The 13707-nt window shown below is 49.3% G+C and overlaps 2 protein-coding genes across 2 annotated transcripts in view; one reads left to right on the forward strand and one right to left on the reverse strand.

The window, feature by feature from the left end:
- LOC144480946 (uncharacterized) overlaps positions 1–13707 on the forward strand; it is an 81909-nt gene that overhangs the window by 46085 nt on the left and 22117 nt on the right. The window lies entirely within an intron of this gene.
- The window catches only part of LOC144480693 (uncharacterized), a 55844-nt gene that overhangs the window by 23618 nt on the left and 18519 nt on the right, over positions 1–13707 (reverse strand). The window contains exons 3-5 of the mRNA XM_078200288.1: positions 12369–13703; positions 9730–9807; positions 9453–9562 (exon numbers count right to left, since the gene is read on the reverse strand). Coding sequence (XP_078056414.1) covers positions 9453–9562; positions 9730–9807; positions 12369–13600 — 1420 coding nt within the window. The 5' untranslated portion in view covers positions 13601–13703. The remainder of the gene's footprint in view (positions 1–9452; positions 9563–9729; positions 9808–12368; positions 13704–13707) is intronic.

Below are 13707 nucleotides of genomic sequence, written 5' to 3' on the forward strand. Positions count from 1 at the left end.
GGCCCCCACGACCCTCTGTGTAAAATATGTCCTTCTGATATCTGTGTTAAACCTCCCCCCTTCACCTTGAACCTATGACCCTACCAGAAGGACGTGGAGGCTTTGGAGAGAGTACAGAGGAGGTTTACCAGGATGTTGCCTGGTATGGAGGGGCTTGGTTATGAGGAGAGATTGGGGAAACTGGGGTTGTTCTCCTTGGAAAGACGGAGGATGAGGGGAGACTTAATAGAGGTGTATAAAATTATGAAAGGCATAGATAGGGTGAACGGTGGGAAGCTTTTCCCTGGGTCGGTGGTGACGTTCACGAGGGGTCATAGGTTCAAGGTGAAGGGGGGGAGGTTTAACACAGATATCAGAAGGACATATTTCACACAGAGGGTCATGGGGGCCTGGAATGTGTTGCCGGGCAAGGTGGTGGAGGCGGACACACTGGGAACGTTTAAGACTTATCTAGACAGCTATATGAACGGAGTGGGAATGGAGGGATACAAAAGAGTGGTCTAGTTTGGACCAGGGAGCGGCGCGGGCTAATTGTTCCTGGTTTCTCGTTTCAAGGCTTCATTCTATGATCATCTTGCTGGTGCCAGTACAGAGTGAGACTGCGGATAGTTGGGAACCTGTCTCGGGGGCAGGGAATTCAGATGGTGTTCGTGGAAGTGGAAATGAATAGGGTTGGGAAGCATTTTCCGATCGGGGCCATTGTGATCTCCTGGACTCGTTTCGATCGCCTCAGGGGGTCGGAGAGGAATTTCCCAGATTTTTTTTCCCCATATTGGCCCTGGGGTTTTTCACTCTGGGTTTTCGCCTCTCCCTGGAGATCACATGGTCTGGAATGGGGGGGTGGGGGTGAATTAATAGGTTGTAATGAACAAAGCATCGTAGCTGTGAGGGACAGCTCGGTGGATAGGATATTGGTATGTAGATAGGCTGGAAAATTGGGCGGGGATCCTGGATTCAGGATTCAATCCTGGACCGGGGAGCGGTGCGGGCTTGGAGGGCCGAAGGGCCTGTTCCTGTGCTGTATTGTTCTTTGTTCTTTGTTCTTGACCCCTCGTGAACGTCACCACCGACCCGGGGAAAAGCTTCCCACCGTTCACCCTATCTATGCCTTTCATAATTTTATACACCTCTATTAAGTCTCCCCTCATCCTCCATCTTTCCAAGGAGAACAACCCTAGTTTCCCCAATCTCTCCTCATAACTAAGCCCTTCCATACCAGGCAACATCCTGGTAAACCTCCTCTGTACTCTCTCCAAAGCCTCCACGTCCTTCTGGTAGTGTGGCGACCAGAACTGGACGCAGTATTCCAAATTTAGAAAGGGCATCTGGACATCCTCAGGCTGGCGCGGACAAGGTGGGCCGAATGGCCTCTTTAAACGTAGAAACATAGAAAAACTTCAGCACAAACAGGCCCTTCGGCCCCACAAGTTGTGCCGAACACATCCCTACCTTCTAGACCTACCTATAACCCTCCATCCTGTTAAGCTCCAAGGTTGGGCACACCTTTACATTATTTATAAAAAGACTGGGGCGGCACGGTAGCACAGTGGTCAGCACTGCTGCTTCACAGCTCCAGGGACCCGGGTTCGATTCCCGGCTCGGGGTCACTGTCTGTGTGGAGTTTGCACATTCTCCTCGTGTCTGCGTGGGTTTCCTCCGGGTGCTCCGGTTTCCTCCCACCGTCCAAAGATGTGCGGGTTAGGTTGATTGGCCATGCTAAAAATTGCCCCTTAGTGTCCCGGGATGCGTAGATTGGAGGGATTAGCGGGTAAAATGTGTAAGGGATGTGGGGGTAGGGCCTGGGTGGGATTGTGGTCGGTGCAGACTCGATGGGCCGAATGGCCTCTTTCTGTACTGTGGGGTTTCTATGATTCTTTCTATGATGTACTCATCCAGGAGTCTCTTGAAAGTCCCTATCGAGTTTGCCTCCACTGACGGCAGCCGATTCCACTCACCCACCACCCTCTGTGTGAAAAACTTCCCCCGAACATTTCCCCTGTATCTACCCCCCTGTTCTCTTTCTGTGCTGTAACTTTTATATGGTCCATGGCAGAAGAGGGAGTGCTGTATAAAAGCATGTTTAATCAAAGCACAGAAGACTTGTTCAATCAATAACAGTATCCAGTGTATCTGACATGAACAGGTAGTGAACAGTGAGGTGAAACAGTGCCTCAAGTTGCGGGATGTACAATTTTCAATTTCCAAATCCCACCAACCCCATCAATGTGGCTCCTTTGAAAGTTTAAAAGTCAATGTTTATCCTTTGTAAGGTACCGTTCCCAGAACTTTTCACCAGTCTTTCCCAACCTTTCCTGTATCACGGCACACCTTTACTTTATAAAAAGACTCACAATTCCTATTTTCTCCCACTGAACTGTCCTCAAGAAAATATCTTTTAACCCTAAAACTTTCTAGACGCACATGAAGCCACCTTCCAATACCAAGTTTTATTAGTTTTGAACGTAAACCTAGGAACGTAGGAGTATTAGCAGAAGTAGACAATCATAGAATATCATAGAAACCCTACAGTGCAGAAAGAGGCCATTCGGCCCATCGAGTCTGCACCGACCACAATCCCACCCAGGCCCTATTACTGTATCCCTACATATCTTACCCTGCTGATCCCGCTAACCTATGCATCCTGGGACACTAAGGGACAATTTTTAGCGTGGCCAATCAACCTAACCCGCACATCTTTGGACTGTGGGAGGAAACCGGAGGACCTGGAGGAAAACCCACGCAGACACGGGGAGAACGTGCAAACTCCACACAGGCAGTGACCCGAGCCGGGAATCGAACCCAGGACCCTGGAGCTGTAAAGCAGCAGTGCTAACCACTGTGCCACCGTGCCACACAAAGTCAGCCTTTCAAGCCTGCTCAGCCATTCAATGGCTGATTTGATTTGATATACTGTTGTCACATGTATTGGGATACAGTGAAAAGTATTGTTTCTTGCGCTGTGTACAGACAAAGCATACCGTTCATAGAGTACACAGGGGAGAAGGATTTGATTTATTATTGTCACACGTATTAGTATACAGTGAAAATTATTGTTTCTTGCTCACTATACAAAGCATACCATACATAGAGAAGGAAAGGAGAGGGTGCAGAATGTAGTGTTACAGTCATAACTGAGGTGTAGAGAAAGGTCAACTTAATACAAGGTAAGTCCATTCAAAAGTCTGATGGAAGCAGGGAAGAAGCTGTTCCTGAGCCGGTTGGTACGTGTCCTCAGACTTTTGTATCTTTTCCCTGACGGAAGAAGGTGGAAGAGCGAACGTCCGGGGTGCGTGGGGGCCTTGAGGCAGCGGGAAGTGTAGACAGAGTCAATGGATGGGAGGCTGGTTTGGGGAGAGACAGCTGCTAGTCAGCTGCTCTGCCTGGCCATTGTGCGCTTTACAATTTATCGGGTTTTGAACTTCGCGTCAAACCTATGGTAATAGGCTCATCATTTACTACCAGTTACGTGATCGGTGCCTGCTAATAACACAAAGCAGTGGCACAATAGCAGGATGTTAAAAAGCCATTATAGATAGGTGGAATTGATCTGTGGCTGATGATGATGTGAACCCATTTCCCTGGGCTGATTTCTTTCTGGAGTGTTTTGAGCTTCTTGCATAATCTAATCAGTTGAGCCATTGTCTATGTTTTCCCTGCTTGGAGTCTAAAGTGATTAGGCTGTCTGAAGTGATTAAGGGGTAGAATCATAGAAATCATAGAAACCCTACAGTACAGAAAGAGGCCATTCGGCCCACAATTTCCCCCCTAGCCTCCCACAATGTCCTGGGATACACTTCATCAGGTCCCGGGGATTTATTTACCTCGATGTGCTTTAAGACTTCCAGCGCTTCCTTCTCTGTTATATGCACACTCCTCAAGACATCACTATTTATTTTCCCAAGTTCCCCAACATCCATGCCTTTCTCAACAGTAAATACCGGTGAGAAATATTCATTTAGAATCTCACCAATCTCTTGTGGATCTGCACATAGATGACCTTATTGATCCTTAAGAGGCCCTACTCTCACCCTAGCTACTCTTCTACCCTTTATGTATTTGTAGAAGCTCTTTGGATTCTCCTTTGCCTGATCTGCCAAAGCAATCTCATGTCCCCTTTTTGCCCTCCTTATTTCTCTCTTAACCCTACTCCGACAACCTCTATACTCTTCAAGGGATCTACTTGATCCCAGCTGCATGTCATATGCCTCATTTTTGACCAGGGCCTCAATATCACGAGTCATCCAGGGTTCCCTACTTCTACCAGCCTTGCCCTTCACTCTTAAAGGAATGTGCTTACCCTGAACCCTGGTTAACACACTTTTGAAAGCCTCCCACTTACCAGACGTCCCTTTGCCTGCCAACAGACTTTCCCCAATCAACTTTTGAAAGTTCCTGTCTAATACAACCAAAATTAGCCTTACCCCAATTTAGAATTTTAACTTTTGGGCCAGACTATCATACTCCATAACCATCTTAAAACAAATGAAATTATGGTCAAGAGCAGGGATGTGTTGTTGCAATTGGCCTTGATAAGGCCATACCTAGAATATTGTGTGCAGTTTTGGTCTCCTTTTCTGAGGAAGGATGTTCTTGCTCTCGAAGGAGTGCAGCGAAGGTTTACCAGGCTGATTCCGGGGATGGCGGGACTGACGTATGAGGAGAGATTGACTGGGTTAGGATTGTTTTTGCTGAAGTTCAGATGAATGAGGGGAGATCTCATAGAGACTTATAAAATTCTAACAGCACTAGACAGGGTAGATGCAGGGAGGATGTTCCCGATGATGGGGGGAGTCCAGAACCAGGGGTCACAATCTGAGGATTCGGGGTAGACCATTTAGGACGGAGATGAGGAGATATTTCTTCACCCAAAGAGTAGTGAGCCTGTGGAATTCATTACCACAGGAAGTAGTTCATAGAAATCATAGAAACCCTGCAGTGCAGAAGGAGGCCATTTGGCCCATCGAGTCTGCACCGACCACAATCCCACCCAGGCCCTACCCCCACATATTTTACCCGCTAATCCCTCTAACCTACGCATCCCAGGACTCTAAGGGGCAATTTTTAACCTGGCCAATCAACCTAACCCGCACATCTTTGGACTGTGGGAGGAAACCGGAGCACCCGGAGGAAACCCACGCAGACACGAGGAGAATGTGCAAACTCCACACAGACAGTGACCCGAGCCGGGAATCGAACCTGGGACCCTGGAGCTGTGAAGCAGCAGTGCTAACCCACTGTGCTACCGTGCCAAATAATTGCTATAGTTGATGCCAAAATATTGAATGTATTCAAGAGGCGGCTGGATACAGCACTTGGGCGAATGGGATCAAAGGTTATGGGGAGAAAGCAGGATTAGGCCGTTGAGTTGGACGATCAGCCGTGATGAATGGCGGAGCAGGCTCGAAGGGCTGAATGGCCTCCTCATGCTCTTATCTTCTATGTTTCTATGGTCCCAAAGTGATCCCTCACTATAACACTTCTGTCACCTGTCCTTCCTTATTTCCCAAGAGGAGATCAAGTTTTGTCCCCTCTCTCGTCGAGCCATCCACATACTGAACATGAAATTCCTCCTGAATACACTCAACAAATTTCTCTCCATCCAAACCCCTAATACTATGGCTGTCCCAATCAATGTTGGGAAAGCTAAAGTCTCCTACTATTACCAACTTATTTTTCTTGGAGCTATCGTTCTATCTTTCCTATCGCATCTGTACCCTGGAACATTGAGCTGCCAGTCCTGCCCCTTCCTTAGGCAAGTTTCAGAAATAGCTATAATATCCCAGTCCCCTGTACCCATCCATGCCCTGAGTTCATCTGTCTTGTCCATCAGGCCTCTTGCATTGAAATAAATGCAGTTTAATCTGGACTTCCCTTGCTCTCTGCTCTGCTTTCTCAGACCATGTGTCCTGTCATGGTTTGCACACTCTCCCTTTGTTTTATTTCTCTCAGCCTTACTGGACCCATTCACTGAGGTACTCCAGTCTGTGTACTCTGTACTGTGGCCCTTTTTAGAAACATAGAAAAACTACAGCACAAAACAGGCCCTTCGGCCCCACAAGTTGTGCCGAACATATCCCTACCTTTTAGGCCTATCTATAACCCTCCATCCTATTACGCTCCATGTACTCATCCAGGAGTTTCTTAAAAGACCCTATTGAGTTTGCCTCCACCACCACTGACGGCAGCCGATTCCACTCGCCCACCACCCTCTGTGTGAAAAACTTCCCCCTAACATCTCCCCTGTACCTACCCCCCCCAGCACCTTAAACCTGTGTCCTCTCGCAGCAGTCATTTCCACCCTGGGAAAAAGCCTCTGAGAGTCCACCCGATCGATGCCTCTCAACATCTTATATACCTCTATTCGGTCGCCTCTCATCCTACGTCTCTCCAAGGAGAAAAGACCGAGCTCCCTCAGCCTATCCTCATAAGGCATGCCACTCAATCCAGGCAACATCCTTGTAAATCGCCTCTGCACCCTTTCAACCTTTTCCACATCCTTCCTGTAATGAGGCGACCAGAACTGAGCACAGTACTCCAAGTGGGGTCTGACGAGGGTCTTATATAGCTGCATCATTATCCCCGGACTCCTAAACTCAATCCCTCGATTGATAAAGGCCAGCACACCATACGCCTTCTTAACCACCTCCTCGGCCGATTTTAGAGTCCTTTTGATTTTTGTCTTTGGTTTCTCAGCCTTCCACTTTTCCCCTTACCTGCCCTTTATTTCTGTCCCCACTTTACTTGCCACATCGGTTCTCATCCCCCTGCCACATTATAGAATCATAGAAACCCTACAGTGCAGAAGGAGGCCATTTGGCCCATCGAGTCTGCACCGACCACAATCCCACCCAGGCCCTACCCCCACATATTTACCTGCTAATCCCTCTAACCTACGCATCTCAGGACTCTAAGGGGCAATTTTTAACCTGGCCAATCAACCTAACCCGCACATCTTTGGACTGTGGGAGGAAACCGGAGCACCCGGAGGAAACCCACGCAGACACGAGGAGAATGTGCAAACTCCACACAGACAGTGACCCGAGCCGGGAATCGAACCCAGGACCCTGGAGCTGTGAAGCAGCAGTGCTAACCACTGTGCTACCGTGCCGCCCAATTAGTTTAAACCCTCCCCAGCAGCACTAGCAAACACTCCCCCGAGGACATTGCTTCCAGTCCTGCCCAGGTGCAGATCTGTACTGGTCCCACCTCCCCCAGAACCGGTTCCAATGTCCCAGGAATTTGAATCCCTCCCTCTTGCACCACCTCTCAAGCCACGTATTCATCTTCGCCACCCTGACATTCCTACTCTGTAAGAAGTCTAACAACACCAGGTTAAAGTCCAACAGGTTTATTTGGTAGCAAAAGCCACACATGCTTTCGGAGCTCCAAGCCCCTTCACTCACCTGAAGAAGGGGCTTGGAGCTCCGAAAGCTTGTGTGGCTTTTGCCACCAAATAAACCTGTTGGACTTTAACCTGGTGCTGTTAAACTTCTTACCGTGTTTACCCCAGTCCAACGCCGGCATCTCCACATCATTCCTACTCTGACCAGCACTGGTAGCAATTCTGAGATTACTACCTTTAAAGTCCTACTTCTTAGCTTAACCTTAACTCCCTAAATTCAGGTTGTCGGACCTCATCCCGTTTTTTTACCTATATTATTGGTGCCTATATGCACCATGACAGCTAGCTGTTCACCTTCCCCCTCCAGAATGCCCTGCAGCTGTTCCAAGACATCCTTGACCCTTGCACCAGGGAGGCAACATACCATCCTGGAGTCTCATTTGCATCCACAAAAACGCCTGTCTATTCCCCTTACAATTGAGTCCCCTATCATTATAGCTCTGCCACTTTTTTTCTGCCCTCCTGTGCAGCCATGGTGCCATGAACCTGGCTGCTGCCACCTTCCCCTCGTGAGCCATCTCCGTCAACAGTATCCAAAACGGTATATCTGTTTTGGAGGGGGATGACCGCAGAGGTTGTGATGAACAAAGCATCGTAGCTGTGAGGGACAGCTCGGTGGATAGGATATTAGAGTCATAGAGGTTTACAGCATGGAAACAAGCCCTTCGGCCCAACTTGTCCATGCCGCCCTTTTTTATAAAACCCTTAAGCTAATCCCAATTGCCCGCATTTGGCCCATTTCCCTCTATACCCATCGTACCCATGTAACTATCTAAATGTTTTTTAAAAGACAAAATTGTACCCGCCTCTACTACTACCTCTGGCAGCTTGTTCCAGACACTCACCACCCTCTGTGAAAAAATTGCCCCTCTGGACACTTTTGTATCTTTCCCCTCTCACCTTAAACCTATGCCCTCTAGTTTTAGACTCACCTACCTTTGGGAAAAGATATTGACTATCTAGCTGATCTGTGCCCCTCATTATTTTATAGACCTCTATAAGATCACCCCTCAGCCTCCTACACTCCAGAGAAAAAAGTCCCAGTCAAACCAGCCTCTCCTTATAACTCAATCCATCAAGTCTCGGTCGCATCCTAGTAACTCTTTTCTAGTTTAATAATATCCTTTCTATAATAGGATGACCAGAATTGCACACAGTATTCCAAGTGTGGCCTTACCAATGTCTTGTACAACTTCAATAAGACATTCCAACTCCTGTATTCAATGTTCTGACCGATGAAACCAAGCATGCCGAATGCCTTCTTCACCACTCTGTCCACCTGTGACTCCACTTTTAAGGAGCTATGAACATGTATCCCTAGATCTCTTTGTTCTGTAACTCTCCCCAATGCCCTACCATTAACTGAGTAAGTCCTGCCCTGGTTCAATCTACCAAAATGCATCACCTCACATTTGGCCTACTCCTGCTCCTAGTTCTTATGTTCTTATATAAGGTACTCTGTCGGAGAGTTGGTGCAGACTTGATGGGCCGAACGGCCTCCTTCTGTACTGTAGAGATTCTGTGATAACAATTTGGTGATTCGGTTAAAAGTGAATTCGATTTGTGATTCCTGATTGGTCATGGAGTTATCCTCAAAGTTTAAGATGAATTACTTGATGTAAAATAAGTCCTTGTTGTTGTACGGTGCACCTTCACTGAGTTTCGTGTCACCTGCAAACTTCATAATGTTGCTCCTTAGACCTGAACCAAGATTGTTTAGAAAAATTGCGAAGAGAAATGGATCCACTTGGGGAACACCACTACAAATGATATCCAAGTCGAAAAATATCCACCCTCATCGTCATCAGCTTCTGTCAGCAAAAAAAAAATTATTAGGATGTAGATAGGCTGGAAAATTGGGCGGGGATCCTGGTTTCAGGATTCAATCCTGGACCGGGGAGCGGCGCGGGCTTGGAGGGCCGAAGGGCCTGTTCCTGTGCTGTATTGTTCTTTGGATGCCTGCACTGCCTTCCTACCCTTCCTCTGTACGTTGGTCACCCATTCCCCATCTCCCTCAGTCATCTATTTATCTGCGGTGTGACCAACTCACTGAACGGGCTATCCACGACTTCCTCTGCACCGTGGATGCTCCAAAGTGAATCCAACTGCAGCTCCAGAGCCGTCAAGCGGTCTGACAGGGGCTGCAGTTGGACGCACTTCCTGCACGTGAAGGAGCCAGGGACACAGGAAGAATCCCTGAATTCCCACATCGCTCAAGAAGTCTGAAAAGCACAAGTCTATTTTCTCCGGACCAGCGTCTACCCCAGTCTCTGTCTCTCTCTGTTTATCAACCTTCATCTCTTTTGATCTTGCAGACCGAGTCTTACCTCTTCTCCATTGACTCTGTGTTTCCTCCATTCGCTTGCTCTCGTGTGCAGTAATCACGGCTACCGCTGGTTCTCTGGCTACAGTTAGATCAGAAATGAATCAGAAGTGTTGCGGCTCCGCCCAGCTGGACAGCACTGGAGGAGGATAGTTCGGTCAATGGTGTCAGTAACTGCTGACTGGCTGAGGAGGACAGCGAGAGATAGTTCACCTCAGTCATACTCACACATGACGTAACTTGTGATTTTGCTAAGAGCAGTCTCAATACTGTGGCAGGAATTTCACTGGAGGGATTCACATTTGGAGATTCTTAGAAACCCTACAGTGCAGAAAGAGGCCATTCGGCCCATCGAGTCTGCACCGACCACAATCCCACCCAGGCCCTATCAACAAAGAACAACACAGCACAGGAACAGGCCCTTCGGCCCTCCAAGCCCGCGCCGCTCCCCGGTCCAGGATTGAATCCTGAATCCAGGATCCCCGCCCAATTTTCCAGCCTATCTACATACCAATATCCTATCCACCGAGCTGTCCCTCACAGCTACGATGCTTTGTTCATCACAACCTATTAACTCACCCCCACCCCCCCATTCCAGACCATGTGATCGCCAGGGAGAGGCGAAAACCCAGAGTGAAAACCCCAGGGCCAATATGGGGAAAAAAAATCTGGGAAATTCCTCTCCGACCCCCTGAGGCGATCGAAACGAGTCCAGGAGATCACACTGGCCCTGTGTGTATCCCTACATATTTACCCACTAATCCCTCTAACCTACGCATCCCAGGACACTAACGGCAATTTTAGCATGGCCAATCAACCTAACCCGCACATCTTTGGACTTCAAGGCACATGGGCAGAGATTTGGAAGGTGACAACGAATCTGGAAAGACAGCTGGGACAGGGGTGAAGAAGGACATTGAAGTCAAGGATGGACTAGTGGAAGGATTGGATTGTCTCAATCTTAGGACAAAGAAGGTCCTCACACTTTTTTTGAAAGTTTATTTATCAGTGTCACAAGGAGGCTTACATTAACACTGCAATGAAGTTACTGTGAAAATCACCCAATTGCCACACTCCGGCGCCTGCTCGGGTTACACTGAGGGAGAATTTAACACGGCCCAATGCGCCGAAACAGCACGGCTTTTGGACCGTGGGAGGAAACCGGAGCACCCGGAGGAAACCCACGCAGACACGAGGAGAACGTGCAAACTCCACACAGACGGTGACCCGAGCCGGGAATCGAACCCGGGTCCCCTTGGCGCTGTGAGGCAGCAGCGCTAACCCACTGTGCCACCCACGAAACAACAGCACCCAACGTGGGGTTCAGTGATGAACAAAGCATCGTAGCTGTGAGGGACAGCTCGGTGGATAGGATATTAGGATGTAGATAGGCTGGAAAATTGGGCGGGGATCCTGGATTCAGGATTCAATCCTGGACCGGGGAGCGGCGCGGGCTTGGAGGGCCGAAGGGCCTGTTCCTGTGCTGTATTGTTCTTTGTTCTTGAACCCACGACCCTGAGCTTAAGAGTCTCACGCTCTATCGATTGAGCTAGCCGTGCGGACACTGTGGAGGCCAGGGATGGACGTTAGAGGAATGTTCACAACTTATCTCGTACTTTGCTTCCCTCGAGAGAGAGAGAGAGAGAGAGAGAGAGACCAGACAAAGCTTTTCGGAGTTTTAAATTGGTCTTTATTCAAACTATAGCAGGGAAACCTGTTTCCACACACATGGCATATAGACTCCCCAGACAAAGGAATACAATGACAATTATACCTTTATGCTCAACAAAAAGTAATTAACATACGCCGATTGGAAACTGTATACTCATTCGGAGGCGACCAATCACTAACAATAGTTTTGATCACTTTCTTTATGCCACGTGGGTACAATTAGCCAGTCACTACCTTGATTAGTTTGCCTAATTTAAATACTCAATCATAAAAGGATGCACATACGCATGTTCAAACCGTTAGCTAACAACCTTTATACTATCATCTAACACATTACTAGTAATTCTTGACATCCTGACTCCCTGGACAGTGATACACAGCTTCTCTTGTGTTCATTAAAGTACTTGCAACACAGTTGTAGTTCTATATGTGAACAGTGATTTGCAAATTTACCTCACAGATTACAGAATATAGAAGGTTCGAATTAATTGAAGGAGGCGGCCATTCGGCCCATCGAGCCTGCACCGACAACAATCCCACCCAGGCCCGATCGCCGTAACCCCCACATATTTACCCTGCTAATTCCCCCGACACTAAGGGTCAATCTAGCATGGCCAACGCCAAAACCCACGCAGATGCGGGGAGAAAACTCCACACAGATTAGCTGCTCGAGGCTGGAATCGGACCCGGATCCCCGGCGCTGTGAGGCAGCAGTGCTAACCACCGTGCCCTCCACCCCACCGTATTATCAGCTTTTTGGCATTTCTCTGGAACCAGCAGCGAAGCAGCCTCCCGTGATCCTTTCAACGTGGGAGACAGGGAGAGGGAAAGACCTTCAAGAGGATCCGAATTGTGTCAGAGGTATCAAAAAGGTGGCAACGCTGCCTGTTCAAAAGCTACTTGTTTGACCGTTATCCACCATATTATCCACGACCAACGATCGGGAGCTTATCAGCAGAAACAAACCCCAGTCAACACGTTTTAACCCCCAAATGTGATTGGGGTCGTAGATACCTGTGGGTTCGCTGGTGTTTCAGCAGCGTGGATAAATACGCAAATCCCCTCCCACATTCAGAGCAGGCGAAGGGTCTCTCCCCGGTGTGAACCCGCTGGTGGGTCAGCAGGTTGGACGACTGAGTGAATCCCTTCCCGCACACGGAGCAGGTGAACGGCCGCTCCCCGGTGTGGACTCGCCGGTGTCTCAGGAGATTGGATGGATGAGTGAATCCCTTCCCGCACACGGAGCAGGTGAACGGCCTCCCCCCGGTGTGGACTTGTCGACCTGTCAGCGGATCGGCTGACCGAGCGATTCCCTTCCCGCACACAGGGCAGGGGGCTGGCTTCTCTCCGGTGCCCACGTCGAGTCGAGACGGCTTCTCGAACCCAGTCCCGCAACGAGAACACCAGATCAACCCGTCGTCGGCTTGAACGCACTCGTGGAGCATCAGGTCCCGAGGTCCTTTGTAGCACTTTCCACAATCCGGGCATTTAAAAACTGTCCCGGCCGCGTGAACCCGTTGGTGCGTCTGCAGGTGGGACTGCTGCGTGAACCCCTTCCCGCACTCCGAGCAGGTGAACGGCCTCTCATCACTGTGACCATGCTGGTGTCTCAGCAGGTGAGACGACTGAGTGAATCCCTTCCCGCACTCCGAGCAAGTGTAGGGCCTCTCCCCGGTGTGGCTGTGCTTGTGCGAAGTGAGCTGGGATGACCACCTGAACCCCAGCCCGCAGTGAGGGCACCGGAACGGCCTCTCGTCGGTGTGGACGCGTCGGTGGCGCATCAGTTCCATGGAGCCTTTGTAGCGCTTCCCGCAGTCTGGACACTTGAAAGGTCTCTCAACGGTGTGGACCCGCTGGTGTGTCTGCAGGTTGGACGACTGAATGAATCCCTTCCCGCACTCGGAGCAGGTGAACGGCCTCTCCCCGGTGTGGACCCGCTGGTGTATCAGCAAGTAGGACGATCGGGTGAATCCCTTCCCACACAGGAAGCAGGAGAAAGGTTTCTCCCCGGTGTGACTGCGCCGGTGACTTTCCAAGTCAGACGGGGATTTGAAGCCTTTCCCACAATCTCCGCATTTCCACGGTTTCTCCCTGCTGTGACTGCATTTATGTTTCGACGGGTCAGCTGACTGGCTGAAGCTTCGTCCACACACAGGACACGCGTCTGCCTTCTCTCCACTGGGAACGGTGGCCTTTCCTTCCATGTTCAAAATCCAGCGATATTCGGACTGTGATAAATTGGCAACTTTCGTCAGTTCCTGGTGTGATGTTTGGTTTCACTTTCCCAACTGCAAACCTTCTAAAACCCTGT

The sequence above is a fragment of the Mustelus asterias genome, chromosome 30 (genome assembly GCF_964213995.1).
Source record: "Mustelus asterias chromosome 30, sMusAst1.hap1.1, whole genome shotgun sequence".
Taxonomy (NCBI): Eukaryota; Metazoa; Chordata; class Chondrichthyes; order Carcharhiniformes; family Triakidae; genus Mustelus; species Mustelus asterias.